General features: G+C 44.4%; 1 protein-coding gene across 5 annotated transcripts in view; it reads left to right on the top strand.

Annotated features, from left to right (window-relative positions):
• The window catches only part of RAB11FIP3 (RAB11 family interacting protein 3), a 90,378-nt gene that overhangs the window by 20,974 nt on the left and 42,508 nt on the right, over positions 1–26,896 (top strand). For all 5 annotated transcript variants that reach the window (XM_058570489.1, XM_058570485.1, XM_058570488.1 and 2 more), the window contains exon 2: positions 26,063–26,156. In XM_058570489.1, coding sequence (XP_058426472.1) covers positions 26,063–26,156 — 94 coding nt within the window. The remainder of the gene's footprint in view (positions 1–26,062; positions 26,157–26,896) is intronic.

Genomic DNA, 26,896 nt, shown 5'->3' with positions numbered 1-26,896 from the left:
AAGAAGAAAAAAATGGCAGGTAATGCACATTTAAATAAAAACATGCAAATAAGGAGGAAACAAAAATCCCATCCAGCGCTGTGAATCTTTTCAACCTTCCAGACTTTTAAATTATTATTTATATAGAGAGAAACAAAACCAGAGTTATAATTAACTTACAGTTTTAACCTACTTAAAAAAATTTTTTTTATCGAGGCAATGTTGTTTTCTAACATTATATAAATTTCAGATTTACATCATTATATTTTGATTTCTACATAGACTGCATCATGTTCACCGCCAAAAGTCTAGTTTCTGTCGTCACAATACACATGTACCCCTTTCGCCCTCCCCAACCCCTTCCCTCTGTTCTCTGTATCTGTGTTTGTGTTTGTTTATCTTGAAGTCATATGGTAATTGTCTGAGTGAAGTCATATAGTAATTGTCTTTCTCTGTCTGACTTATTTCACTTAGCATAATACCCTCACAGTCCATCTGTGTTGTCGCAAATGGCAAGATTTCATCTTTTTTATGGCTGAGTAGTATTCCACATCTTCTTTATCCATTCATCCGTTGATGGAGTTTTGACCTACTTTAAATCAAAATATTGTCAGCATCTCTTAATGTCAGTATATCTACTTCTATAACACGATTTTTTTTTTTGCAAGGGAAGATTCGCTCTTTGCTAACATCTGTTGCCAGTCTTCCTCCTTTTTTTTCTTCCTTTTTTCCCCTTAAAGCCCCAGTACATAGTTGTGTATAGTTGTAAGTTCTTCAGGTTCTGTGTGAGCCGCCGCCACAGCATGGCTACTGACAGACAGGTGGTGTGGCTCTGTGTCTGGGAGCCGAACCTGGGCTGCTGAAGCAGAGTGCACCAAACTGTAACCACTAGGCCATCAGGGCTGTCTCTACAACATGATTTTAATGGCGAGTTTTCCCTCATATAAACGAATGTGCTAGAATTTTTGATGAACATCAGTCATGTTAACTTTCATCTGATGTCATAAATGTGTACTTCTTCCTGGGGCTAATTTCCTTTTTCTAGAATAACGTTTCTGAAGATATAATAGAATTCATGAGAAAGATGATTCCTTCTATGGAACAACCTTCAGGAACATATCTATTTTGTTATTGAATACTCCTGCACTTTGTAGACACAGCATATCTAAAACACTTACGAAAAACCCAGGATTTGGGTCCATTTTGCTCCTTGCTGTACCCGAAGGCGAGAACAGTGCCTGGTCCTCAGTGCTCAGTAGCATTTACTCAGGGAGAGGAGGGATCCAGCACAGTGACGAGAAGCTGCTGAGAGACTCAAGTCAGGCCACCACGACGGTAGGCCCTAATGCGGCCGGAACAAACCATGCCCTGAAGAACACCTGCTTCTCCCAGAGCAGGCGGCTGCCCAGAGTGGACTTGCATGTCCCCCTTTTACAGTGACAGACCCCCACCTCCCCAGTGGGGAACCCAAAGCCCTCTCGGAGCCTGTGCTCTGCCTCAAGGAAAGGCCTCTCTCTCCCCTGATGGAACAGAAACACCAGAGCTGCCAAGAGGAGGCAGCCTGCCTAAGAAAGACACCAACCACAAAAGTCCAGGGTCATAACAGTGCCTCTCTGTGCTGAGAATTAATGAGGCTGGCGCAGAATGCTTGCAACAGGGCCTGGCATATCATGAGTGGTCCCTGAAAATAAGCTCTGACTTGATTATAATTAAGACATGGTAGAAACACTTGCTTTGTTTCCTAGGAAGGTGTTCACAAGCACAGAAAAGAGCTGGGAAGACACACACATTTCAGGGCTCCCTAGCAGGCACGCATCCCCGGAACTTGGCAAAGCATCTGGTTTGAATGTGCTCACTTTACTAAATAAGAAGAGACATAGCTACAGACGCCATTTGAAACAGATGAAATCACTACCGTGAGGTACCATGAGGTACCTACCCATTCACGGCCCCGACGCTGACCCCCGTGTGCTACAGACATTTACAACAGAAAGTGCTGGGTGCGCACAGCCCAGGGACCCCAAACTCTTTCCCTTGTGCCTTTAGCTCTCACCTGGGTATATGTGGAGGCACAAATTCACAAACAACACCAAGACCTTATTATGTGATTTAAAATTTAAGATTATTCTGCTTAAAAAAAAAAAAAAAGCTTTGACACGAATGAATAAGTAGCACCGTGTGAACAGGTCATCACACCCCAGCCAGCTCGGGAACCATCTCCACAAAGATGTCTCCTGAAGACCCGTCTGGACACCAGTCCACAGCACAGAGCTCCCATCTGCAGCAGGCCCCACGGGTGCGCAGAGCTCCTCCCCCAATGGCACACCTGCCCAGCCGAGCAGCACCGAGGGCCACTGTTTAAGGCCTTCTGAAGGAGACATCTTCCACCAAGGAGAGCCTACCCTGCAAAGTCGTCACCAGAAACAAAGCAAACACGACACCCCTGCCCTCTAGTGACGCCAGTATTTTGCTCCACTTTACAACCGACTTCCGACACGGGCCAGAGAGAGGCCGAGGCGACCGGTAAGAAAAGGAAGAGATGACAAAAAGCAAAAGAGCATCCTCTCCTGTGAGTGCAGGGTCACCAGGAAGACCAACGCTCCGACCCTCAACACCATTAGGACGAAACTTCCACGCTTCACCCTGCTCCCCGTCCCCTGGCCCCACCCCTGCACCCGGGCCTCAGGACTCACCCAGAGAGCACCCTGCCTTGGGAAGCTTCTAGGTGCACATGTCCTAACGTTCTGCTTGCTCATCTGCCTCCCCAGGCAAGGACAGGCCTATCCCTCCACCACTGGGAGCCTGTACCTGGCCCAGGGGCACAAAGCTCACCCTGAAGAGCACATAGCTGGAAGGACATGAGTGAATGCCTAGGAGAAGGCCGGTTCTATTCTGCTGCTCCCTCGGGTCTGCTGGCAGAACCTCTCTCCCCACGGGGGAGCTCAGTACAGGAGCCAACAGTCACCTGGACTCAGGCCTCCACTTCAGCCCCCTGACTGGGGACGACACCCTCAGATCCCACTCCCAACACCAGCCCAGATCAGAGTCACTCCTGCGTAGTCTGCAGTTAGTTTTTGTTTTTGTGAGATTGGGTTTAAATATAAAAGCAACAGTTCCTAGATTGGGTAGTACCTAGGACCCAATTTTGAGATGACTAAATATTCCGGAAGCTCTAAAAAATTCCAGAGCATTAAACCTTGGAGTATCAGACCACCACTGCTGAATCAAGTTAATTGTAGAACTGGCCTAACGTCTATGATTATCACAATTTTTTTCTTAATTATCAAGAGATCATTCAACAATTGAGAAAACTTTGAAGTCAGCACAAAATTAGAATTCTTCAGGCTCTCAGTCTGCCCAACGTCATCCTGCTTTCTCTGCCTTCATCTTCTGCACTTTGCTCTTTAAAAGCAGAATGTTAAACCAAAACAAAGACAGTATTTATTCTTACTTAATGATATAGATTGATGGCACGTATCTGAAACTTATAAGAAAGAATAATACCACAAAAGAAAGGAACTCAACAGAAACTCATAACATATTTTAGAGGCTGCCTGAGCCGACCCCCATGTCACAGGTTAAGAAATGGAGGCCTCAGGCCAGCTAGCACTCGCACATGACACGAAGACACACGCACAAGAATACTCGTTCACTAACGCTTTCAGAGAAACACCAGCTCAAATACACCCACAAGAAAAATGCAAATTAAAACTACACTGATACACCATTTTTCCTGTATCAGACTGGCCATACTCTTCTAGAGGGCAATTTGGTGACAAAAAGCTTCTAAAAATCCTTTAAAATCTATATCTGTTCCCCCAGCAATTCCATTTTTAAGACTTTGACCTAAGGAAATAATAAATATTGTGTAGAAGATTCCACATAAGAAAGCTTATAACAGTAGAAAAGTGAAAACCTAAAATACCAAAGACAGATGATTAATCAAATAAATTCTAAACTAAAATCCTAAACGTGTCTTACTACAGAAGTTCATTGAGAGGGCCGGCCTGTGGCTTAGCGGTTAAGTGCGCGCGCTCCGCTGCTGGCGGCCTGGGTTTGGATCCCGGGCATGCACCGACGCACCGCTTGTCCGGCCATGCTGAGGCCGCGTCCCACATACAGCAACTAGAAGGATGTGCAGCTATGACATACAACTATCTACTGGGGCTTTGGGGGGAAAAAAAAATAAATAAAATTGTAAAAAAAAAAAAAAAAAGTTCATTGAGAATTGTGCCCCAAACCACTGTCTGATTGATGTGAACAATATGAGCATGTCAGTGCCCCCCCGAAAAAGGATGAAAATAAAGATTTTAAATCAGCATTCAGATAAGCTCAATTTGTTAAAAAATAGAGTGCACTGACTTAAAACAATAGGATGTAAGTTATATCGTAATAAAACTGTTATTAGAAAAAAAGCAAGGTGGTGTGGTAGGCTGAGAGCGGCCCCAGGTCCTAACCCTGGAGCCTGTGAATGCTACCTGATCTGGCAGAGGGGACTTTGTGGTGTGATTAAATTAAGGTTCTTGCGATGCCGTTGCCCTGGTGGGCCCTAAATGTAATCACAGGGTCCTTGCAAGAGGGAGGCGGAGGGAGATCTGACTGCAGAAGAGGAGATGGGAATGTGACGATGGAAGGAGAGATTGGAGTGTTGTGGCCACAAGCCAAGGAATGCCAGTGCCGGAAGATCGGGGACAGAGTCTCCCCTCGAGCCTCCAGAAGTGAACCAGCCCTGCCAACTCCTTGATTTTATCCTGTAAGACTCTTTTCAGACTCTGCCTCCAGAACTGTAGAGAATAAATTTCTGTGTAAGCTACTAAGTGTGGTAATTTGTTACAGCAGCAACAGGAAGCTAATGCAGTAGGGAGGAGTTCACTTGATCTGGGAAAGGAAAACGATCAGTTTCAAGTGGAGGAGAGAGAAAATCAAAGCACTTGAATAGCTGTGGAGAGAGAATTGGAAATGGGAGGAAAGCACTACCATTTGACACATAGACACTCTTTTTAGAGTTAATATGGTAATATTTACCCACGTAACTAAATATCATTGTGTTATAATCGCACTGCTTGTACATTTTTTCCCTACACTGTACATTTTTTTCTTCTTAAAAGTATACCATTATGTATTTGTACGCCCATATTCATAGCAGCATTATTCATCATAGCCAAAAAGTGAAAGCAATCCACGTGTCCATCAGCCGATGAATGGATAAACAAAATGTGGTACATACGTGCTGTACATAAAGTGGGCTATTATTCAACCTTAAAAAGGAAGGAAATCCTGACACCTGCTACAACATGGATGGACCTTGAGGACATGAGGCTCAGCGAAATAAGCCAGACACAAAAGGACAAATACTATATGATTCCACTCATAGGAGGTCCCTAGAGGAGTCAGATTCATTGAGACAGAGTAGGAGGGTGGGTGCCAGGGTCTGGTGGTGGAGGGACGAGGAGTTAGTGTTTAGTGGGGACAGAGTTTCAGTTGGAAGATGAAAGAGCTCTGGACATGGACGGTGGTGATGGTCACACAACAGTGTGAATGTGCTTAATGCCACTGAACTGTATACCTAAAAATGATTAAGATGGTAAATTTTATATTATGTATATTTTATCACAATTAAAAAATAGTTTTTAAATGTACACCATCATAGCCTCTCCAAAGGTGAAGTAGCAGTAGGCATTAAAAGCCTTCAGAAAGTGAAGCCATCAACGCAGCAACCCCAGTTCTAAATTAGAGCCATGTGGAAAGCCACACATGCTCTCCCTGCAGGCTTTGCCTCGTCACGACACCTGCGCTGTCACGTCCACTCGTGACCCTCAGTCTCCCTTCCTGGAGCTGCCGCGGCACTGCACATAGCTCAATGTTCCTCCTCCTCCACCTGGCTCGTTTAGTCTTGTCTCGCTGGTGTCTCCTCCTCAGTCTCCTTTGCTGGTTCCTGGGTCCTCCCTCCTCACCTCGGGGCTGGAGGCCCAGATCTGGGTCCTCCCACCCCTCCTCCATCTGCCCACACCCAGGCTCACGTCTTTAAATGTGTGATGACCCCGAGCCTCACATCTCTAGCCCAGCCCACTCTGGAACGTGGGCTTGTACTTGATGTCAGGTGGACGGCTCACAGTCACACGGCTGAAGCTTTGAGCCGCCTGCAGCCTCCCTGTCTCAGTTAATAGCAGTCCCATCCTTCCAATGACTCGGGCCAAAACGTCTTTCTCTCCCCCTGCATCTGATCCATTGGGAAACCCCGTTGGCCCTACCATCAGAATCCATCCAGAATCGCACCAGTTCTCAAGCCTCATCTGCTCCTCTGTGGTGCAAACCACCACATCTCTGCTTGGATTACAGGCGCCCTCCTCACCGTCACTGCCCCCCACCCCCACCCCCACCCCCTTTTCTCAAAGGCAACTAAACAGCACCGTTAAGGCAAAGCAGAACTCTCCCAGGGTGCTCTGACCTCATGTCCTGCTGCTGACCCCTTGCTCACACTTCTCCAGCCACTCGGCCTCCTCAAGGCTTCCTGCATGCCACAGCCACGCCTCCTCCTCAGGCTCTTTGCATGGGCTGTGCTCTCTGCCTGGGACACTGTCCCACACCTGCTCTGCCCAGGTCTCTCACCTGGAGCTCAGGGTTCTCCACTTCGCTCATTCAGGGGGTTGGCAGAATTCAGTTCCTAGTGGTTGTAGGGCTGAGATCCCTATTTTCTGGCTGGTGGTTGGTGGGAAACAGCTCTCAGGTCCAGCCATGTGGCCCTCACAGCACAACAGCTTAGTTCTTTGTGGCCAGCTGTCTGCTGCAGTTAACGCATGCCCAGAGTGGCTGGCCCGTCACATTTGCATATTCACACGTCCGCTCAGGATCCTGCCCCCGGTGTCCAGTCCTGGAGCACCGACCATGCAGGAGCTGAGTCACTGCCCAGGGCACCTGCAGGAAGCCCCCAGGTGAAGCTCGCCATGCAGACCAAGCTTTTAATCAGCTTTTTAGTGACTACTTTTATGTATAAAGGGCTGGTCAGGGACCTCAGATAGTTGAGGAAAGCCTCCAACAGGAGAGAGACTGAAACCTAAAACAGGAAAGAAAAGCAAAAGCACTTGAGGGAAAGAGTCAGTGCAGAGGGCAGAAGAAAACTTGGAAAATAAAAATCTATATATCGGGAGTGACGTCGGCATCATGGCAGAGTGAGCTTCCCCCATTGAACTCTCCCCCTCTAGGACACAACTAAAAGGACATTCATATTCCAACAGAAGCTATTCACACAACACTAGGGACATCTGAGGCACCCAGGCAGCCATACACATGAGGACTGAGGTGCTGGAATCCCCAGAGTAAGTGGAAGGAGATAAGAGGAGCTCCCTTCCTTCCCCAAGGGCTGTGACCCAGAGACAGACCATGTGGCTTTTGGGGTGGGGGGGAGGGGTGGCTTGCTGTGTGAAAACTGGCACTCTCCAAGCCCCCTCACTGGAGCGGAACTGTTGCGAGGGTACTTTAACAAGCTAGCCCCTCAGGAGAGCAGAGAGTGACAGCAGGGAGAGAAACCTCTGAGATTGAGGAGGTGAAATTAAGCGCCCCTCCCCCACCTGGCCCGGCTGACCGAGTGCTTCAGCTCAGGCCTGTCCCCAGATGCAGTGGCCCCTAGGCACCTGGACCCCACCAGCAGGGGCAGTGTGACCACACCCCACCCCCACAGGCAGTGGCCCCCAGGTGCCCTGGCCAGACCAGCAGCGGGTCGAGCCTGCACCCCCACACTAGAGGCAGTGGCAGCTCAGGCCCTACTGCGCCACAGCCCCAGCTGCTCCAGCTGGACCAAGCCACGGCCCCAGCTGCCCTGGCTCCACCGTGCCACAGCCCCAGCTCCATCAGCTTGACTATGCCCCGCCCCCAGCTTCTTCGGCTTGACTGCCCCCTCCCCCTAGCTCCAGCTGCTTTGGCTTGGCCTGTGCTCAGGCTCCAGCTGACTTGGCGCCAGCAACTTCGGCCCACCACAATCCAGTTCCAGCTTCTTTGGCCCAGCACACTCCAGTTCCAGCTTCTTCAGCCCAGCAGTGCTCTAGCTCCTGCTTCTTTGGCCCAGCGGCACTTCAGCTGCAGTTGCTTCAACCCACCCTCACCTGAACCCCAGCTGCTTCAGCCTAGCTGCACTGCAGTCCAAGCTGTTCCCACGCTCCGGCTCCAGCTGTTCTCACGCTTCACCCCCAGCAGCCTCCCCTCAGCCGCACCGCAGATCAGCCATGGGCCGATGAGAGTGCCCACGGATTGAGGTGGGCCAGAATACACAGCCCTTGACCCCCACCCAGTGGCAGCAAGAGGAAACTGTGACCGTATATTTTCACTATGAGGAAAAGTAAGCCAACACTGATAGTCACTGTGCAAAAATATATTAAATCTCCAGACCAAAAGGAAAATGACAAGCACCCAGAAGTCAACCCGGAAAGCACAGAAATGTATAACCTTAATGACAGAGAATTCAAAATAGCCATCATAAAGAAGCTTAATGAAATACAAGAAATCACAGACAGACAATTCAATGAAATCAAGAGTTTCTTCACAAAAGAGATTGAAACTATTAAAAAGAAATCAGAAATCTTAGAGATGAAAAACACAATAGAGGAGATAAAGACAAATCTGGAAGCCTTAAGCATCAGAGCTGACAATATGGAGGAAACAATTAGCAATATTGAGGACAGCAATGCAGAAATGCTCCAGATGGAGGAGGAAAGAGAACTAAGACTAAAAAGAAATGAAGAAACTCTCTGAGAAACATCTGACTCAATTAGGAAATCCAACATAAGGATTATAGGTATTCCAGAGGGAGTAGAGAGGGAAAAAGGAGCAGAGAACGTGTTCAAAGAAATAATAGCTGAGAACTTCCCAAACCTGGGGAAGGAGCTGGAAATACCAGTGAATGAAATAAATAGATCTCTTTTTTTTTTTTTTTTTTGTGAGGAAGATCAGCCCTGAGCTAACATCCGTGCTAATCCTCCCCTTTTTGCTGAGGAAGACCGGCTCTGAGCTAACATCTATTGCCGATCCTCCTCCTTTTTTTTCTTTCCCCAAAGCCCCAGTAGATAGTTGTATGTCATAGTTGCACATCCTTCTAGTTGCTGTATGTGGGACTCGGCCTCAGCATGGCCGGAGAAGCGGTGCGTCGGTGCGCACCCGGGACCCGAACCTGGGCCGCCAATAGTGGAGTGCGTGCACTTAACCACTAAGCCACGGGGCCTGTCCAGATCTCTTAAATATATCAACACGAAAAGACTCTCTCCAAGGCATATAGTAGTAAAGCTGGCAAAAGTCAACGACAAAGAAAAAATATTAAAGGTAGCTAGACAAAAAAAAAAATAACATACAAAGGATTTCTTATCAGGCTCTCAGCTGAATTCTTTTTTTTTTTTTTTTCCTTTTTTTTTTTTTTTTTTTGATTTTTATTGATATTTTAATGGTTTCTAACATTGTGAAATTTTGGGTTGTACATTTTTGTTTGTCCATCACCCCATATATGACTCCCTTCACCCCTTGTGCCCACCCCCCACCCCCACTTCCCGGGTAACCACAGTCCAGTTTTCTCTGTCCATGTGTTGGTTTATATTCCACATATGAGTGAGATCATACAGTGTTTGTCTTTCTCTTTCTGGCTTATTTCACTTAACATAATACGCTCCAGGCCCATCCATGTTGTTGCAAATGGGACGATTTTGTCTTTTTTTATGGCTGAGTAGTATTCCATTGTATATATATACCACATTTTCTTAATCCAATCGTCAGTCGAGGGACACTTAGGTTGCTTCCACTTCTTGGCTATGGTGAATAATGCTGCAATGAACATAGGGGTGCATAAGCCTCTTTGGATTGTTGATTTCAGGTGCGTTGGATAGATTCCCAGTAGTGGGATGGCTGGATCATAGGGCATCTCTATTTTTAATTCTTTGAGGAATCTCCATACCGTTTTCCATAGAGGCTGCACCAATTTGCATTCCCACCAGCTGTGTATGAGGGTTCCTGTTTCTCCACATCCTCTCCAACATTTGTTGTTTTTTGTCTTGGTGATTATAGCCATTCTAACGGGCGTGAGGTGGTATCTTAGTGTTGTTTTGATTTGTCAGCTGAATTCTTGATAGAAACTTTACAGGCTAGGAGAGAGTGGAACCATATATTCAAAATTTTGAAGGACAAAAACTTTCAGCCAAAAATACTCTATCCAGTGAAAATATCCTTCAGATATGATGGAGAAATAATAACTATCCCAGATAAACAAAAGCTAAGGGAGTTCATTCCCACAAGACCCCTACTACAAGAAGTGCTCAAGAAGGCCCTCATGCCTGAGGAAAAAAAGAGAAAGTGGATTCCAAGTTTTGAACGAGGAGGAAAATAGGTCGACAAAACCAGAAAAATTGCAGTCCTCTATCAAAATAGATTAGCAAACACTTAATTATAAAACCAAAGATCAAGGGAAGGTAAGCACCAAAAATAAATATAACCTCATCATGTTAAACACGAACTCACAACATGAGAAGGAATAAGATGTGACAACAATAACTTAGAAGGGGAAGAGGAAAGGGGTTGAATCAACTTAGTCTAAGGGAATAAGAGGCCATCAGAAAATGGGCTATCACATCCATGAGATTTTTTTATACAAACCTCATGGTAACCACTAACCAAATAATCAGAACAGAATCACACACCATAAAGAAAGAGAAAACTAAGAGAACCCCCATCCAGAACTACCAAACTAAACTGGTAGTCTGAAACACATGGGACGAGAAACAAAAGAAATGCAAAAGAACTGGAAAAAGAGCAATAAAATAACAACAAGCCCCCATATGTCAGTAATTACCCTAAATGTAAATGGACTGAACTCTCCAATCAAAAGACACAGAGTGGTGGGATGGATTAAAAAACAAGACCCAACAATATGCTGCCTCCAGGAAACACATCTCAGCTCTAAAGACAAACACAGGCTCAGAGTGAAAGGATGGAAGACAATACTGCAAGCTAATGGCAAACAAAAGAAAGCAAGTGTTGCCATACTTATATCAGACAAAGTAGACTTCAAGATAAAACAGGTAATGAGAGACATAGAGGGACAATATATCATGATAAAAGGGACACTCCACCAAGAAGACATATCACTTATAAATATATATGCACCCAACATAGGAGCACATAGTACATAAAGCAACTATTAACAAACCTAAAAGGATATATTAACAACAACACAATAATAGTAGGGGATCTTAACATCCCACTCTCACCAATGGACAGATCATCCAGACAGAAAATCAATAAGGAAATAATAGACTTAAATGAAACACTTGATGAGATGGACTTAACAGATATATATAGAGCACTCCATCCAAACACAGGAGATTACACATTCTTCTCAAGTGCGCATGGAACATTCTCAAGAATAGACCGTATGTTGGGAAACAAGGCATGCTTATATAAATTTAAGAAGATTGGAATCATAACAAGCATCTTTTCCAACCGTAATGCCATGAAGCTAGAAATCAACTACAAGAAAGTGACAAAGCTGTGGAGACTCAACAACATGCTACTAAACAACCAATGGATCATTGAAGAAATTAAAGGAGAAATCAAATCATATCTGGAGACAAATGAAAATACACCATACCAACTCATATGGGATGCAGCAAAAGCGGTCCTGAGAGGGAAACTCATAGTAATACAGGCCCACCTTAACAAACAACAAGCCCAAATAAGCAACCTCAAACTACGCCTGACAGAATTAGAAGAAGAACAAACAAAGCCTAAAGTCCGCAGAAGGAGGGAAATAATAAAAATCATAGCAGAAATAAATGAAATTGAAATAAAAAAACCAGTAGAAAGGATCAATGAAACAAAGAGCTGGTTCTTTGAGAAGATAAACAAAATTGACAAACCCTTAGCCAGACTCACCAAGAAAAAAAGAGAGAAGGCTCAATAAAATTAGAAATGAAAAAGGAGAAATTGCAACTGATACCACAGAAATATGAAAGATTATAAGAGAATACTATGAAAAACTATATGCTAACAAATTGGACAATCTAGAAGAAATGGATAAATTCTTAGACTCATGCAACCTCCCAAAACTGAATCAAGAAGAAATAGAGAACATGAATAGACCAATCACAAGTAAAGAGATTGAAACAGTAATCAAAAACCTCCCAAAAAATAAAAGTCCAGGACCAGATGGCTTCTCTGGAGAATTTTACCAAACATTCAAAGAAGACCTAATACCTATCCTTCTTAAACTATTTTAAAAAATAGAGGAACATGGAACACTTCCCAACACATTCTACGAGGCCAACATCACCCTGATACCCAAGCCAGGCAAAGACAACACTAAGAAGGAAAACTACAGACCGGTATCCCTGATGAACATAGATGCAAAAATCCTCAACAAAATACTGGCAAACCGAATACAGCAATACATTAAAAAGATCATACACCATGATCAAGTGGGATTTATACCAGGGACACAGGGATGGTTCAACATCCATAATTCAATCAGTGTGATACACCACATTAACAAAAAGAGGAATAAAAACCATATGATCATCTCAATAGATGCAGAGAAGGCTTTTGACAAGATCCAACATCCATTTATGGTAAAAGTCTCAACAAAATGAGTACAGAAGGAAAGTACCTTAACATAATAAAGGCCATATATAACAGACCCACAGCCAACATCATACTCAATGGGGAAAAACTGGAAGCCATCCCTCTGAAAACAGGAACAAGTCAAGTGTGCCCACTCTTGCCACTCTTATTCAACACAGTACTGGAGGTTCTGGCCAGAGCAATTAGGCAAGAAAAAGGAATAAAAGGACTCCAAATAGGCAACGAAGAAGTGAAACTCTCGCTGTTTGCAGATGACGTGATCTTATATATAGAAAACCCTAAAGAATCCATTGGAAAACTACTAGAAATAATCAACAACTACAGCAAAGTTGCAGAGTACAAAATCAACTTACAGAAATCGATTGCATTTCTATATACCAACAACGAACCAACAGAAAGAGAACTCAAGAGGACAAGCCCATTTATAATTGCAACAAAAAGGATAAAATATCTAGGAATAAATTTAACCAAGGAAGTGAAAGACCTATACAGTGAAAACTATAAGACATTATTGAGTGAAATCAATGACATAAAGAAATGGAAAAATATTCCATGTACTTGGATTGGAAGAATAAACATAGTTAAAATGTCCATACTACCTAAAGCAATCTGCAGATTCAATGCAATCCCAATCAGAATCCCAAGGACATTCTTCACAGAAATAGAACAAAGAAGACTAATGTTCATATGGGGCAACAAAAGACCCCGAATAGCTAAAGCAATCCTGAGAAAGAAGAACAAAACTGGAGGCATCACAATCCCTGACTTCAAAACATACTACAAAGCGATAGTAATTAAAACAGCATGGTACTGGTACAAAAACAGACAGCATGGTACTGGTACAAAAACAGACACACAGATCAATGGAACAGAATTTAAAGTCCAGAAATAAAACCTCACATCTATGGGCAGCTAATCTTTGACAAAGGAGCTAAGGACATAGAGTGGAGCAAGGAAAGTCTCTTCAATAAATGGTGCTGGGAAAACTGGACAGCCACTTCCAAAAGAGTGAAAGTAGACCATCTTCTTTTGCCATACACAAAAATTAACTCAAAGTGGATCAAAGACCTGAAGGTGAGACCTGAAACTATAAAACTCCTGGAAGAAAATATAGGTAGTACACTACTCGTCATCAGCCATAAAGGGATCTTTTCGAACTCCATGTCTACTCAGACAAGGGAAACAAAAGAAAAAATACACGTGGGACTTCAGATTAAAGAGCTTCTACAAGGCAAATGAAACCAGGATCAAAATGAATAGGGAATGCACCAGCTTGGAAAAAATACTTGCAAACCATATATCCGACAAGGGATTAATCTCCATAGTATATAAAGAACTCACACAACTGAACAAGAAAAAAACAACCCCATCAAAAATTGGGCAAAGGAAATGAACAGACACTTCTCCAAAAAAGATATACAGATGACCAATAGGCACATGAAAAGATGCTCAGCATCATTAATCATCAGGGAAGTGCAAATCAAAACTGCACTAAAGGGGGCCAGCCTGGCGGCACAAGGGGTTAAGTGTGCACACTCCGCTTCGGCGGCCTGGGGTTCGCAGCTTCCGATCCTGGGCGTGCACTGATGCACCACTTGTCAAGCCACGCTGTGGTGGCGTCCCATATAAAGTAGAAGAAGATGGGCACGGATGGTTAGTTCAAGGTCAATCATCTTCAGCAAAAAAAGAGGAGTGACATTGGGTGTTAGCTCAGGGCTGATCTTCCTCACACACACACACACACACACACACACACACACACACACACACACACACAAACCCCAAAAAACCTAAGATATCATCTTACACCCGTTAGAATGGCTATAATCACCAAGACAAAAAACAACAAATGCAAGAGAGGCTGTAGAGAAATAGGAACCCTAATCCACTGCTGGTGGGAATGCAAACTGGTACAGTCTCTATGGAAAACAGTATGGAGATTTCTCAAAAAAGTAAAAATAGAAATACCTTATGATCCAGCTATCCCACTACTGGGTATCTACCCAAAGAACCTGAAATCAACAATCCAAAGAGGCTTATGCACCCCTATGTTCATCGCAGCATTATTCACTATAGCCAAGACATGGAAGCAACCCAAGTGTCCCTCGACTGATGAATAGATAAAGAAGATGTGGTATATATGTACCATGGCATACTACTCAGCCATAAAAAAAGACAGAATCGTCCCATTTGCAACAACATGGGTGGACCTGGAGGGTATTATGTTAAGTGAAATAAGCCGGACAGAGAAAGACAAACAGTGCATGATTTCACTCGTATGTGGAAGATAAACCCACACATGGACAGATAGAACTGTTTGGTGGGGCCGGCCCCGTGGCTTAGCGGTTAAGTGCGCGTGCTCCGCTACTGGCGGCCCGGGTTCGGATCCCGGGCGTGAACCAACGCGCCGCTTCTCTGGCCATGCTGAGGCCGCGTCCCACATACAGCAACTAGAAGGATGTGCAACTATAACATACAACTATCTCCTGGGGCTTTGGGGGGGGAAAAAAAAGAACTGTTTGGTGGTTACCAGGGGCTAGGAGGGTGAGGCGTGGGCACAAGGGGTGGAGGGATGCACTTATATGGTGACTGACAAACAATAATGTACAACTGGAATTTCACAATAAAAAAAATTATGTATCAAATTGAAGACATCACACTTGGAGAACTGGAAAGCACCCTTGGAAATGAAAAGGAGGGAACGCAGGGAGGCGGCAGAGGCGCGAGGCTCTGGGAGGCGTACCTGGCATGGTCTGAAGGAGGTGTGCAATCCTGTGGAAAGGTGAACAGAGCAGTAGGTGTGTAGAAAATGAGGCCCTGAAGAGCGAGGGGGTGGTCACTGTGGGAAAAGCTGATAGGAGAAAGGCAGTGCGACAGTGTAAGTGTGGCTCAGCTGTGACCAGTGATGTAAACACTGCAGAGGCCTAAGCTTCACAGGGTGTGGGGGGAGCACTGAGTTTGCATTTTTCACCGTAGGAGGCCTCAATGCAAGATTTAAATTTGAAAAACCAAGGAATAGCAACCGGCAGCACATTAATCAGACGAGGAGGCATTGACCCCCCCAAAAACAACCAGAGCTAAAGAGCAGAAAGAAAGGCTTCTTGATCACAGTGGGGGTGGGCGAGAGGGGTGGGGGCTGCCGGCTTGTTCCAGGCCTCTCAGCGCTGTGACGTTTTGAACTACGTACCTGTATTTGATAACTTTTTAGTTTATTTTTTCCCTCCTTACTCTCAGGGGTCTAGGTTGGACCAGGAGTCGAGGGATGTCCCTGTAACAAATAAAGCCCCCCATTCCCTGTCGTGTGCACAGCAGTGACAAGGAGCGAGGCCAGAGGGCACGCTGCCCTTACACCACCTGGAGTGGAGTTCTGTGGGCTGAATAGTCCAGAGGAGAGCCGTGGAGGGGGGCCGCAATGCCAGGAGTGTCCCCTCCTGAGAGCTGCTCCCCTTCCTGTTGTCTCGCTCCCCTGGCTCGCCCCGACACCAGACAGGAGTGAGCCCCAGAGGCTTCTGCTTCCCCAGCACCTCCTGTTTTCTCTGATTAATGTAGTTACCTACATGTGAAACTTATGTGTTCTTTGGTTACTTCTATGTATTCTGTTTCATTTCTTCAGCGTGTTTTTTTTTTTTTTGTGAGGAAGATCAGCCCTGAGCGAACATCCATGCCAATCCTCCTCTTTTTGCTGAGGAAGACCAGCCCTGAGCTAACATCTATTGCCAATCCTCCTCCTTTTTTCCCCCTTTTTCTCCCCAAAGCCCCAGTAGATAGTCGTATGTCATAGTTGCACATCCTTCTAGTTGCTGTATGTGGGACGCCACCTCAGCATGGCCGGAGAAGCGGTGCACCAGTGCGCACCTGGGATCCGAACCTGGGCTGCTAGTAGTGGAGCGCGTGCACTTAACCACTAAGCCATGGGGCCGGCCCCTCCTCAGCATGTTTGCATAAAGCTTGAATGTATCCTCTTGACTGTTTTTCCAAGTATTCCCATGTGCATCGTAAGATTTTATTGTCTTTAAAATAACATGGAGACATCTCTGTGAATATACTGAAAACCACTGAGTTGTACCGTTTAAATGGGTGAGTTGTGTGGTATGTGAATTATATCTCCATAAAACTGTTAACAGCAGTAACATGGGGAGTCAGAACTGCTGCGTCCCCCGCAGCAGCGGGAGTCACCACTGCCCCTGACCCCGCCGTCCCGCACCAAGCTCTTCAAACAGTGAGTGTGGAGCTTGTTGGACAGCAGCAGTGTGCCCAAGTCCCCGTGATGACAGATGCAGGGAGAACGCAGCTTCCGCTACTGGAGACGACCATGGCCCTTTCCCCAACACGTCAATGAGAGTGAGCCAGATGAAGGACACAGCTGGTGACATCTCAACACCTGTTTCTGAAAGACAAAAATGGATTCTTGCGTGTGATTCATGCCTCTTGGGGGACATGTGGAATGACCTTTTCCATGGAAGACCAGCAGGATGCTTTTTTTCTAGAATTTTCTAAGCCCTCCTCCCTAAATCAGGGACAGTTAATCAGTTCATCATCACAGGTGATCTAGGAAGCTATTGTATTTCAAGCAGAAAAACTGAGCTCCAAATGAGCACATTCAGTGTTGGAAAACTCCTATATTATTTAACTTATCTCTCTTACTTTCCAATTTAAGTTGAGAAATTAACATATCTTACCTTTTAAGTTGCGCAAAAAGTAAACATTAGATTTACTCGAATGACTTCATTTTTCCCCAGCAGGATCCAGTAATTCCAGAGTGGATAAGGTGTTCCGGGAGACAGTGAGTCTTCACCTCGTGTTCACACAGCTGGCCAAGTTTTTAAAAACTAAGTATTTCTGCGTATCTAGAGGAGTCTCTGAACAGGGTCTTTAAGCATAAACTGCCAAGCATAACCCCTGGAAAAGTTACTTGCTGGAGTAGTCAGTGCGAAGAGACCTCCTCAGGGTTAAGAATCTGTCTGTGGCGCTCTCTGTCCAGGGTCCTGGAGCCAGAGCTGGAGCCCGAGCGCGCAGCTCTCCTGCGGGCTGAGGCGTGTAAACATGGAAGCTTGCTCTTCTCCGTTTGTTCTCCAGACAGTCGCAGATAGAGTCACCACTGCTTAGTAGGTAGCCTGGATCGTCCAGCTTTGAAAGGCCCTGAGCACACAGCCGTGGCATTTCTTCATTTTTGTTTTCTGATCTAAGAACTCAAACCAGTGCCCACTCTGGTGAGCACGCAGCTTTTTCAAGTTTTATATTGTGTGTCACTAACATAATTTATCAAATATCCTTACATTTCTAAGAATCTTTCAGTTATCTTTGTTAAAATGAACCAACCAGCAAAGTCCCCCCACTCAAACCTGTCTACTCTTTACAAATATTAATATCAAGAATTAAGCTTTAGGGGCCAGCCTGGTGGTGCAAGCAGTTAAGTGCGCACACTCCGCTGCGGCGGCCCGGGGTTCACCAGTTCGATCCTGGGCACACACCGACGCACTGCTTGGCAAGCCATTCCATGGCGGCGTCCTATATAAAGTGGAGGAAGATGGACACGGATGTTAGCCCAGGGCCAGTCTTCCTCAGCAAAAAAGAGAGGAGGATTGGCAGATGTTAGCACAGGGCTGATCTCCTCACAACAACAACAACAAAAAAGAATTAAGCTTCAAAGTTCATCCTAGAATAAATGACTAATTGATTCCTGCTGCCTGTGGGATTTGAAACTGTTATTTTCAGGGAAATGTCACAGAAAGACCAGAATCTACTGTGATGCAGGGGAGAGGCAGTATTGCCTCCAGATCGGTGAGGACGCACGCCGCACCATTGCCTGCAGGCCCCTTCTTCGGGCATCTGTCCATAGCTCTAACTTCAATGTGTCTGTCTTACTGCATGACATAAATTCTTCATCCACCTGTTGTGTTTAGATTTTATAAGTCATTTTACCTGGTATTCCTATAATTACTGTGTGATCAGTAAGATTCCTGTAAGAATATTGCTTTATAAAAAAGACTAACATGGTGCTGAAAGGTTTGAATTATACTGCCTCCTGAAAAACGTAGAAATTCAGTATTGTTTTTTCTTTTGTTTTTTTTTAATGCTTAAGAGATGTGGATTCTCGGACCTGCATCTATCCCGTCAGCCCTTCGAGTGTGGGGAGAGACTTGCTGGAGAGGAAATGCTGGTGGTCCTTGTCCTCCGGGCAGAGTTGGGTAAAAGTGAGGATGGGCGGGTCCCCCCTCGAGCTGGGCCTCTTAAGATGGGAGTCATTCCCGGAAAAGAGGGCACCGAAATGTCCCATCCTCTTCTCTTTCCTGCTGCTTGCCTAAGTGTGATGAAAGGTTTTTATGCCATGTTGGAGGTTGTTTCTCTCGTTGGATCAAGTTTTTACCCTACTGTAAAGCTGACTATTAATAAATTACGTGAAGGGAGTGCAGACCTCGAAGTAACACAGGAGATTGGGGATTTTATGATAATCAAAAGGATTTAGAGGGGCCGGCCCGGTGGCGCAAGAGATTAAGTGCTCGCGCTTCGCTGTGGCGGCCCAGGGTTCGCTGGTTCGGATTCCAGGCGCGCACTAGTGCACTGCTTGTCAAGCCATGCCGTGGCGGCGTCCCGTATAAAGTGGAAGAAGATGGGCACAGATGTTAGCCCAGGGCCAGTCTTCCTCAGCAAAAAAAGAGGAGGATTGGCTGATGTTAGCACAGGGCTGATCTTCCTCACAAAAAAAAAAAAGGGATTTAGATTTATGTAGCTGAGGTTTTTTTCAAACAATTTAAGTCAATTAAAATATACCCTCAGGGGCTGGCGCTGTGGTGTAGCGGTTAAGTGCTCACGCTCCACTGCTGGCGGCCCTGGGTTTGGATTCCGGGCGCGCACCGATGCACCTGCTTGTCAGGCTGTGCTGTGGCGGCGTCCCATATAAAGTGGAGGAAGATGGGCACGGATGTTAGCCCAGGGCCAGTCTTCCTCAGCAAAAAGAGGAGGATTGGCAGATGTTAGCTCAGGGCTGATCTTCCTCACACACACAAAAAAGTACTCTCAATTAAAACTTCTGTTTTCCAAGAAGGAACCTATCTAACATGAAAATTTCTATCATTTTAATACTATGGCAAATATGTCCTTCCACATCCATTTTTTTGCTTTTCTGTGCCTTTCCCCTCCCCCTTTTTTGGTTTATTAAGGTATATAATTTGGTACTTTAAAAAATCTTATTATGGAAATTTTCAAGCATATACAAAAGTGGAAACAGTAGTATAATAACCCCTGTGTGCCCATCACTCTGCTAAATTATCAACTTGTGGCAGTCTTGTCCCCCCACCAGTGTTTTCAGGCAAATCTCAGGCATCATTTCATTTTATTCATAAAGATAAATATTTCAGTATGTATTTTTAAAAGATAAGGATTTCTTTTTAAATCACATACCATTGTCACATCTAAAAATAATTAAAATAATTTCTTGATGTCATCAACTATTTTTGTCAGCACCACCCAAAGATAATAGGTGCTCACATCTTGCTGTATTTGCTGTGGTTCTTTTTAATAAATAGCTCACTACTGGTGTGGTTGTGGCCTCGCCCACCCCCTCTCCTTCCTCACCTCTCTCTTTTCCCCCATCCCCTAGAAGAAACACAACCTTAAACTTATACTGAAAATCATAGCCCTGTCTATTGAAAACATTCCAGGCTTATTTCCAAGAGTGTCAGTAAAGAAACAGAACATCTATATCCTCCTGTCTCCTAACTGCTTATAAAACTTTAAAATTATATCCCATTTAGTCTTTTCTAATTTTGTCAAAATGACTTAGTTTTTGCTCTTCCCTGAAATCTAAGTAAGGAAAGTTGGAATTGGCGTCTTGAGTGTTGGTGCTGGCTGGGGCACACCTCCAGGTGCAAAGGCAGGTAGAGCCACCCGCACTGCGTGCCCCGGGCACTGGCTGGTCACGTAAGGTGGGCACCGTTGAGGGTGCACAGGCTGGTGCTGCTCAGGACAGCTGAGAGGACTTCTCAGAAGCAGCAGAGAAAACCCCTTGTATAGATGTTTAGCTGTGTTATAGATGCTCTTAGAAAGAAGTGCAGATGCCATAAGGTGGGCGAGCTGCAGGCCTCAGTGTGGTATGCAGAAATGGTCTATAATCAGGCTTTTGAGAGTCGCTTCTCTCCCTGCCCCCTCCTGCCCGCCTGGCACATCTGGTGTGAAGTTTGTGAGTAGCTGAGGGAGCCCCTAGGAACATTCTGCTTATTATCACCATGGCGTCTTCCTTTTTTTTCTTTCCATGGGATACCACAATTTGTTTATGCTTTCTTATGTTGGTGGACTTCTGGGTCATTTCCCTTTTTTTGACCATTAAAAATAAAGCTTCTATGATCATTCGTGTACAAGTCTTTATATGGACATGTGCTTTCATTTCTCTTGGGTAAATACCTAGGAGTGAATGACTGAATCATATGGTAGGTGTGTGGTTCATCTTTTAAGGAATTTCCACTTTTCCAAAGTGGTTATATAATTTTACATTTGCAACTGCAGTATGTGAGAATTCCAGTACCTACATAGCCTCCCAAACACTATGTGCACATGATATGGCCGATCTTTTTGATTTTAGCCATTCAAATAGATGTGCACCTCACTGGGATTTTAATTTGCGTTTCCCTAATGACTAGTGATGTTAACTTGAATCCTACTGAAACTTGTTTTATGGTCCAGGATATAGTGTGTGTTGGTAAATGTTCCCTGTGCACGTTCCCTGTTTCACTTCCGTGGGCTGAAGTGTTCTGTAGATGTTGGTTAGGTTGAGGCCCTTGCTAGTATCCCCATGGTTTTGTTGAAAATGGTGTAATTCGAGTACGGTGGTAACATCAAGATGCAGAACCAGGGGTTGTTTCTCCCTGTGAAGTGCGCTCTCAGCCTGATTTCTGTGAGCGGTACTTCTGTGGTTGGAGTTAACTGTGGTTAGAGGACTTGTCCTGGTTTCTTCTCTTGCAGATTTTCCTCCATATCTGTAGTGGAAACAATGTAACTTGTTAGTAAATTTCTCGTGTTAGAATAACCCTGTGGGAGCCAGCTCAGTCCCTTGGCAGCCAGATGCAGCATGGGTTTCTCTCCTGTGGTGTTTCTGTCCCTTGCTGTGTCTGTTTGCTGGAGAGGGTACTGGCTTGTTTTGACTGCTCTGGTGTCCATCTCTTGGCTTGGTATTCTAGCTCTGCTGGATTTTGCAAGAAAGGGCAGGTTCTTATTTTTCAGTCTTGTTTTTTTCCGAAAGCCTCTGAATGGAGTACTTTGGGCTTGAAGAATTAGAACCATCCCCAAATCATCAGCTACATGGAAGTTTATTTATTCTCCAAATTATAAAGAAAATACAGTTAAAGTATATTTTGATATACTAAATAAATAGTTTGATTCATCCTTGCTCGTTCTAACATGGTTACATATAAAAGGGCCTACTCCTAGTTAATGATTTGTTTAAGAAGCATTGGGTTAATGTTTCAGAGGGAACGACTTGGTACTACTTTGTGTTCAATTATTGCTTCATTGTTGAAATTCTCAGGAATCTTGAGGACAGATAGGCCAGTGTGGATTCTGGGTTAGATAACTCTTCAGGTACCCAGCAAGCTTCTCACTAGACATCATATGCTTTGGGAATGAAGGCTTGTGTGAGATAAGGAGAGAGGCATTTTACAAAGAACTCTCATTCAGTTGTTTCGAGAAATCAGCTGAGTGGACTTCCCAGCCCAGTGTCTCAGGAACACGCAGGGCCCTCCCGGGGAGGGATGGTAGCCGCCATCTTCTTCCTGTTGTGGAGGGAGAAGGGGGAGGTGCCATCTCTGGCTCGAGGGTCAGTCAGCTTGAGCTGGTCCTGTTGCAGTTTGGCTTTATGTCACATGTCGTCAGCAAATGGTGGTGAGGGGGCTGAATGTGGCAGCATCTGCCAGCCTGCCCGGCTCGGAGGAGGCCAGGAGGGTGTCTCTGGATGGCTTGGATGAATGGATTTGGCCTCAGCTGGCGCTCATGCATGCTGATTCTCCACCTTTGATACGCCCCTGTCTACACCCCATCCCTAAATACTCACATGCCCCGACCCTCCTGCCCTTCAGGGTTTCCTTTATGGGTCCTTTCCTCCTTTGGTGGTCAAAGGTCAGCTTTCTCCCTGGCTGAGCGCCTCATCCTTTTCTTCCCTTTCCCTCCCCATCTTTCCTCTCTTTCTTTCTTGCTCTTCTTTGCTCTTTTTGTCTTTCTCTCTCCCTTGGAGGTTTTCATTATGGAAAAGTTCAAGCCTGTACAAAGTAGAGATAATAGTGTAATGCCTCCCCAGGACCCCACCCCAGCCTCAGCTGCTCTCAGTCATGGCCAGTTGATCACATATCTGTAACTATGTATGTGCCTTAGCCCCAGAATTTTGGGATATCTCTAAATATTTTAGTAAGTAATTTAGTAATACCAAAAAAGCAATGTGCTTTGAAAAATTACTAAAATATCATCACACCAACAAAAATTAACAACAGTTCCCTAAGACCAAATATTCAATCAGTGTTCAGTATCCAGGATAAGCATCCAAATTTCTAATTATCTTATAAATATGACTTTAAAAAACAATGTATTGCAATCAGAATTAAAAAGAAGTCTTTACATGGTGGTAGGTTGATATGCCTCCTAAGTCTCTTAATGAAGGTTTCCTCCCTCCATCTTTTCTTTTCCTTGAAAACACCAGATCACTTACCTGTCTCAGTCAAGGGCCTCATGGACTGGGTTTGCTGATTACACCCCTGCGATATTGTTGAAACACGTTGCTTTGATCATTGTATTTCCTATAAATTGGTAGTTGGATCCAGGTTCGATTTAGGTGGTGGTGCACGCTTCCTTCAGGAGCACGTTGTGTCTGTCTTTCTGTGCCTTTAGGAGGCACTGAGGGTCATTGATTGTGTCCACTACTTCATCAGGATTGCAGGATGGTGAATTCTAACCCCATCATTCCTTCCTTGTTTGCAGTACTAGCTGGAGTACTTCTCATCTACCAGTGCTTCCCGCGTTACAGTTTCTATGGGAAAGGCAGGCTAACCGCTTGATTCCTCCCTTTATTTACTGCATTTCACAGTAATAAAGTGGTTCACTAGTGTCCTGAGTGATGACCAGTTATTCTTTTACCACAGCTGTGCCTTCATGGTTTGCTGTGTTTCAGTCTACTATAGTTGTAATTCTCATCAGTACTGATCTTGTCTCAGTTTTGGTTGTGAAACCCTCTTCAGGTTTCTGAGTCCTTTGATGTGACCTAATAAAAAGTCTTTGATAGCTTCTTTGCTGTCAGGTATGAGAAGATATTCCAGGCTCAACTTGCACATTTCCTGGCATTTCTCCAATATCCTGGTTCCTTTTAATGGGATGTGGAATTTAAATACCACGACCTGGGTGCTGGGGGTGCTCACTGTTAATTGGACAGAATTAAAAAGGTTTTGTTTTTAATACATTATGAGTGATACTTCATAGTGATACTTAAAATTCAAATTCAAGATGATAAGGTGTTTGCCTAACGTCTTCAGTCTTACATCGTTTTCTCACTTTTCAGTCATGTTGAAGACCCCAGTCCTCAACAACACTTTGAATGATGGAATTAGAATATTCTTTATTAGTTGATGTTGCTACTGAAAAGGTTAATGATAATCTAATTTTCTTTTATAAAGTCGCTTGATTTTTGCATAGCTATTCAAAGGATTTTTTTTCCTTTTCCTTTGAAGTCCAAGAAATTCTCCAGAATAAATCTTGACAGGTCTTTTGGGGTTGGGAGTTGATGTTTTTAGATACCTGATGTATTCTTTCAATATGTAGTTAAAATATTTTTTTATTTTAGGGAAATTTTCTTAAATATAGTTTTAATATTTGCTCTGTACTTTTGCTTTGCTTTTTCTTTTTGAGAACTTCTATTATACATATATTAGATCTTCTTTGCCTTACTTCAATATTTGTCACTTTCTCTTGAATCCTTTTAATCTCTTTATTCATTTATTTTTAAGAGCTTTATTGAAGTATAATTTATATGCCATAAAATTTACCCGTTGTGAGTATACAATTTGGTAAATTTTAGTAAATGTATAGAGTTATGCAGTTATCACCACAGCCTAGTTTTACAACATTTCCACACCCCAGAAAGAGTCCCCGTGGTGTTTGCAATCAGTCCCTGCTTCCACCCCACAGTCCAGGCAACCACTGATCTGCTTTTTATCTCTATAGATTTGTATTTTCTGAAAATTTCCTGTAAGTGAAAGAATATAATTTGTAGTCTTTTGTGTCTGGCTTTTTGATTTAGCACAATGTTTTTGAGGTTCATTTGTGTTGTAGTATGTGTCAGTATTTCATTCCTTTTTATAGCTGAATAATGGTCTATTGTGTGAGTAGGCCACATTTTGTCCGTTCCTCGGTCGATGAATGTTTGGGTTGCTTCTGCCCTTCGCTATCATGAATCACGCTGCTTGCTGTGGACATCTGTGTACACGTCTTTGTGTAGACATGTTTTCCTTTCTCTCGGATAGAAAGCTAAGAGTGGAGTTGCTGTGTTGTATGGTAAGCTTAGGTTTGACTTTTCAAGAAACTGCCAAATGGTTTTCCAAATTGGCCAGACCGTGTTACCTTCCTCGCAGCAAGGTACGAGGTTTCCATTTTTCCACATCCTCACCAGGACTTGTTGTTGTCAGCTGTTCTGATTACAGCTGTTCTAGTGAGTGAGACCGCATCACGGCCTTAATTTGCATTTCCCTAAGGACTTATTATCTTGAGCGCCTTTTCAGGTGCTTATCAGCCATTTGTATATCTTGTTTGATGAAATGTCTGTTTAAATCTTTTACCCATGAAAAAAATTGTGTCGTTTGTCTTCTTGTTGAATTCTAAGATTTCTTTTTACCTTCTGGATACCAGTCCTTTATCAGATATATGATTTGCAAATATTTTCTCCCAATCTGTGTCTTGTCTTTTAGTTTTACTAATAGTGTTTTTCGAAGTGCAGAAGTTTTAAATTTTGATGAAATCCAGTTTATAGCTGGGTATATAAACATATCTTCTTTCTGAAGAGTTTCGTTCTCTGTACCATCTGTGTGTGAATTACCCGGCTTCCTACCGATGATTTTTGACATCCAGGAGGACTCTGCGAGCTGGGAAAGCCTGTCAGATGGATGGGCGGGTCTGTGCTGTGCATAATCATCTAGGTGTTGGCCAGAATAACACCTAAAATCTCCACACTCTGATCTTCCCACTCCAGAAGCATGGCTGTTGCCTTTTGAGAGCAGGGTCTTGTTTCCATGGTTCACCATCCTAGGCGCTGCTGGCAGCTTCTTCCCTGTTCTCTGGCTGGAGAGAGTTGGTGGCCTTTGGATCAGAGGAGCTAGTGGCTCTTATTTTCAGCACCACAGCCTGCATGTGGGCTGCGTCTCTGAATGTGGTGAAAGGTCAAGTGCGTGATACACCCGCTCCAATTTTGTAAAGGCTCAGGTAACACATTCTCAATTGGCAATTGCAGGTGAAGGACTTAACGAAATACTTGGATCCCAGTGGCCTCGGCGTGATCAGTTTTGAAGACTTCTACCGAGGGATCACGGCGATCAGAAACGGAGGTGAGTCATCCCCATTGTGTGCTTCCGTTGCCTCCCCCTCCTCAGCTCCACCACAGGCAACATTTTCCTGTGTCATCCATCCTCCTGTCCATCCTACAATCCATCTTTTATTTTAATGGGATGCATTTCAAATCAGTATGCTTCCATACACTTCACTCTAAACATGTCAGTGTGTGTGTCAGTCATTACCTAGAGTTCAGTATTTGTTTGCAGTCTTTTTTTGAGTAAAAATTTACCTGCAGTGAAACGCACAAATCTTAAGTGTGCCATTCCGTGAATTTCGACAGATTCTCATGCCTGGTAATGCAACTCCCTGTCCAGAGGATTCCTAGCACGCAGACAGCGCCCCCAGCTCCAGTCATCCCCTCCCCCGCATTGGCACCCTCTTTGCTGGTTTCTGTCGGCACAGATTAGTCTTGCCTCCCATGGATGTCATGTGAATGAAATCTGCGCCCTGTGTTCTTGCGTCTGGCTTCTCCCTGTGTGTGGGGTCTTGACATTAGCCCTGTTGCGTGTGCCAGGAGCTAATGTTGTTCTCTGCGGAGTAGTGCTCCATTGTGTGCTTGTACCACGTTTTGTTTATCCTTTCCCCAGGGGATGGACATTTGTTTTGGGCTAGCACATTTTCAGTTTGGGGCTGTTGTGAATAATGTTTCCAGTGACATGTGCGTACAAGTCTTTGTGTGAATACGTTTTCATGTCTTTGGGGCCTGTGCCTAGGAGTGGGATGCTGGTCGTGT

The sequence above is a fragment of the Diceros bicornis genome, chromosome 26, assembly GCF_020826845.1.
Source record: "Diceros bicornis minor isolate mBicDic1 chromosome 26, mDicBic1.mat.cur, whole genome shotgun sequence".
In the NCBI taxonomy this organism is placed as follows: domain Eukaryota; kingdom Metazoa; phylum Chordata; class Mammalia; order Perissodactyla; family Rhinocerotidae; genus Diceros; species Diceros bicornis.
This window is presented reverse-complemented; position numbering and strand designations above follow the sequence as displayed.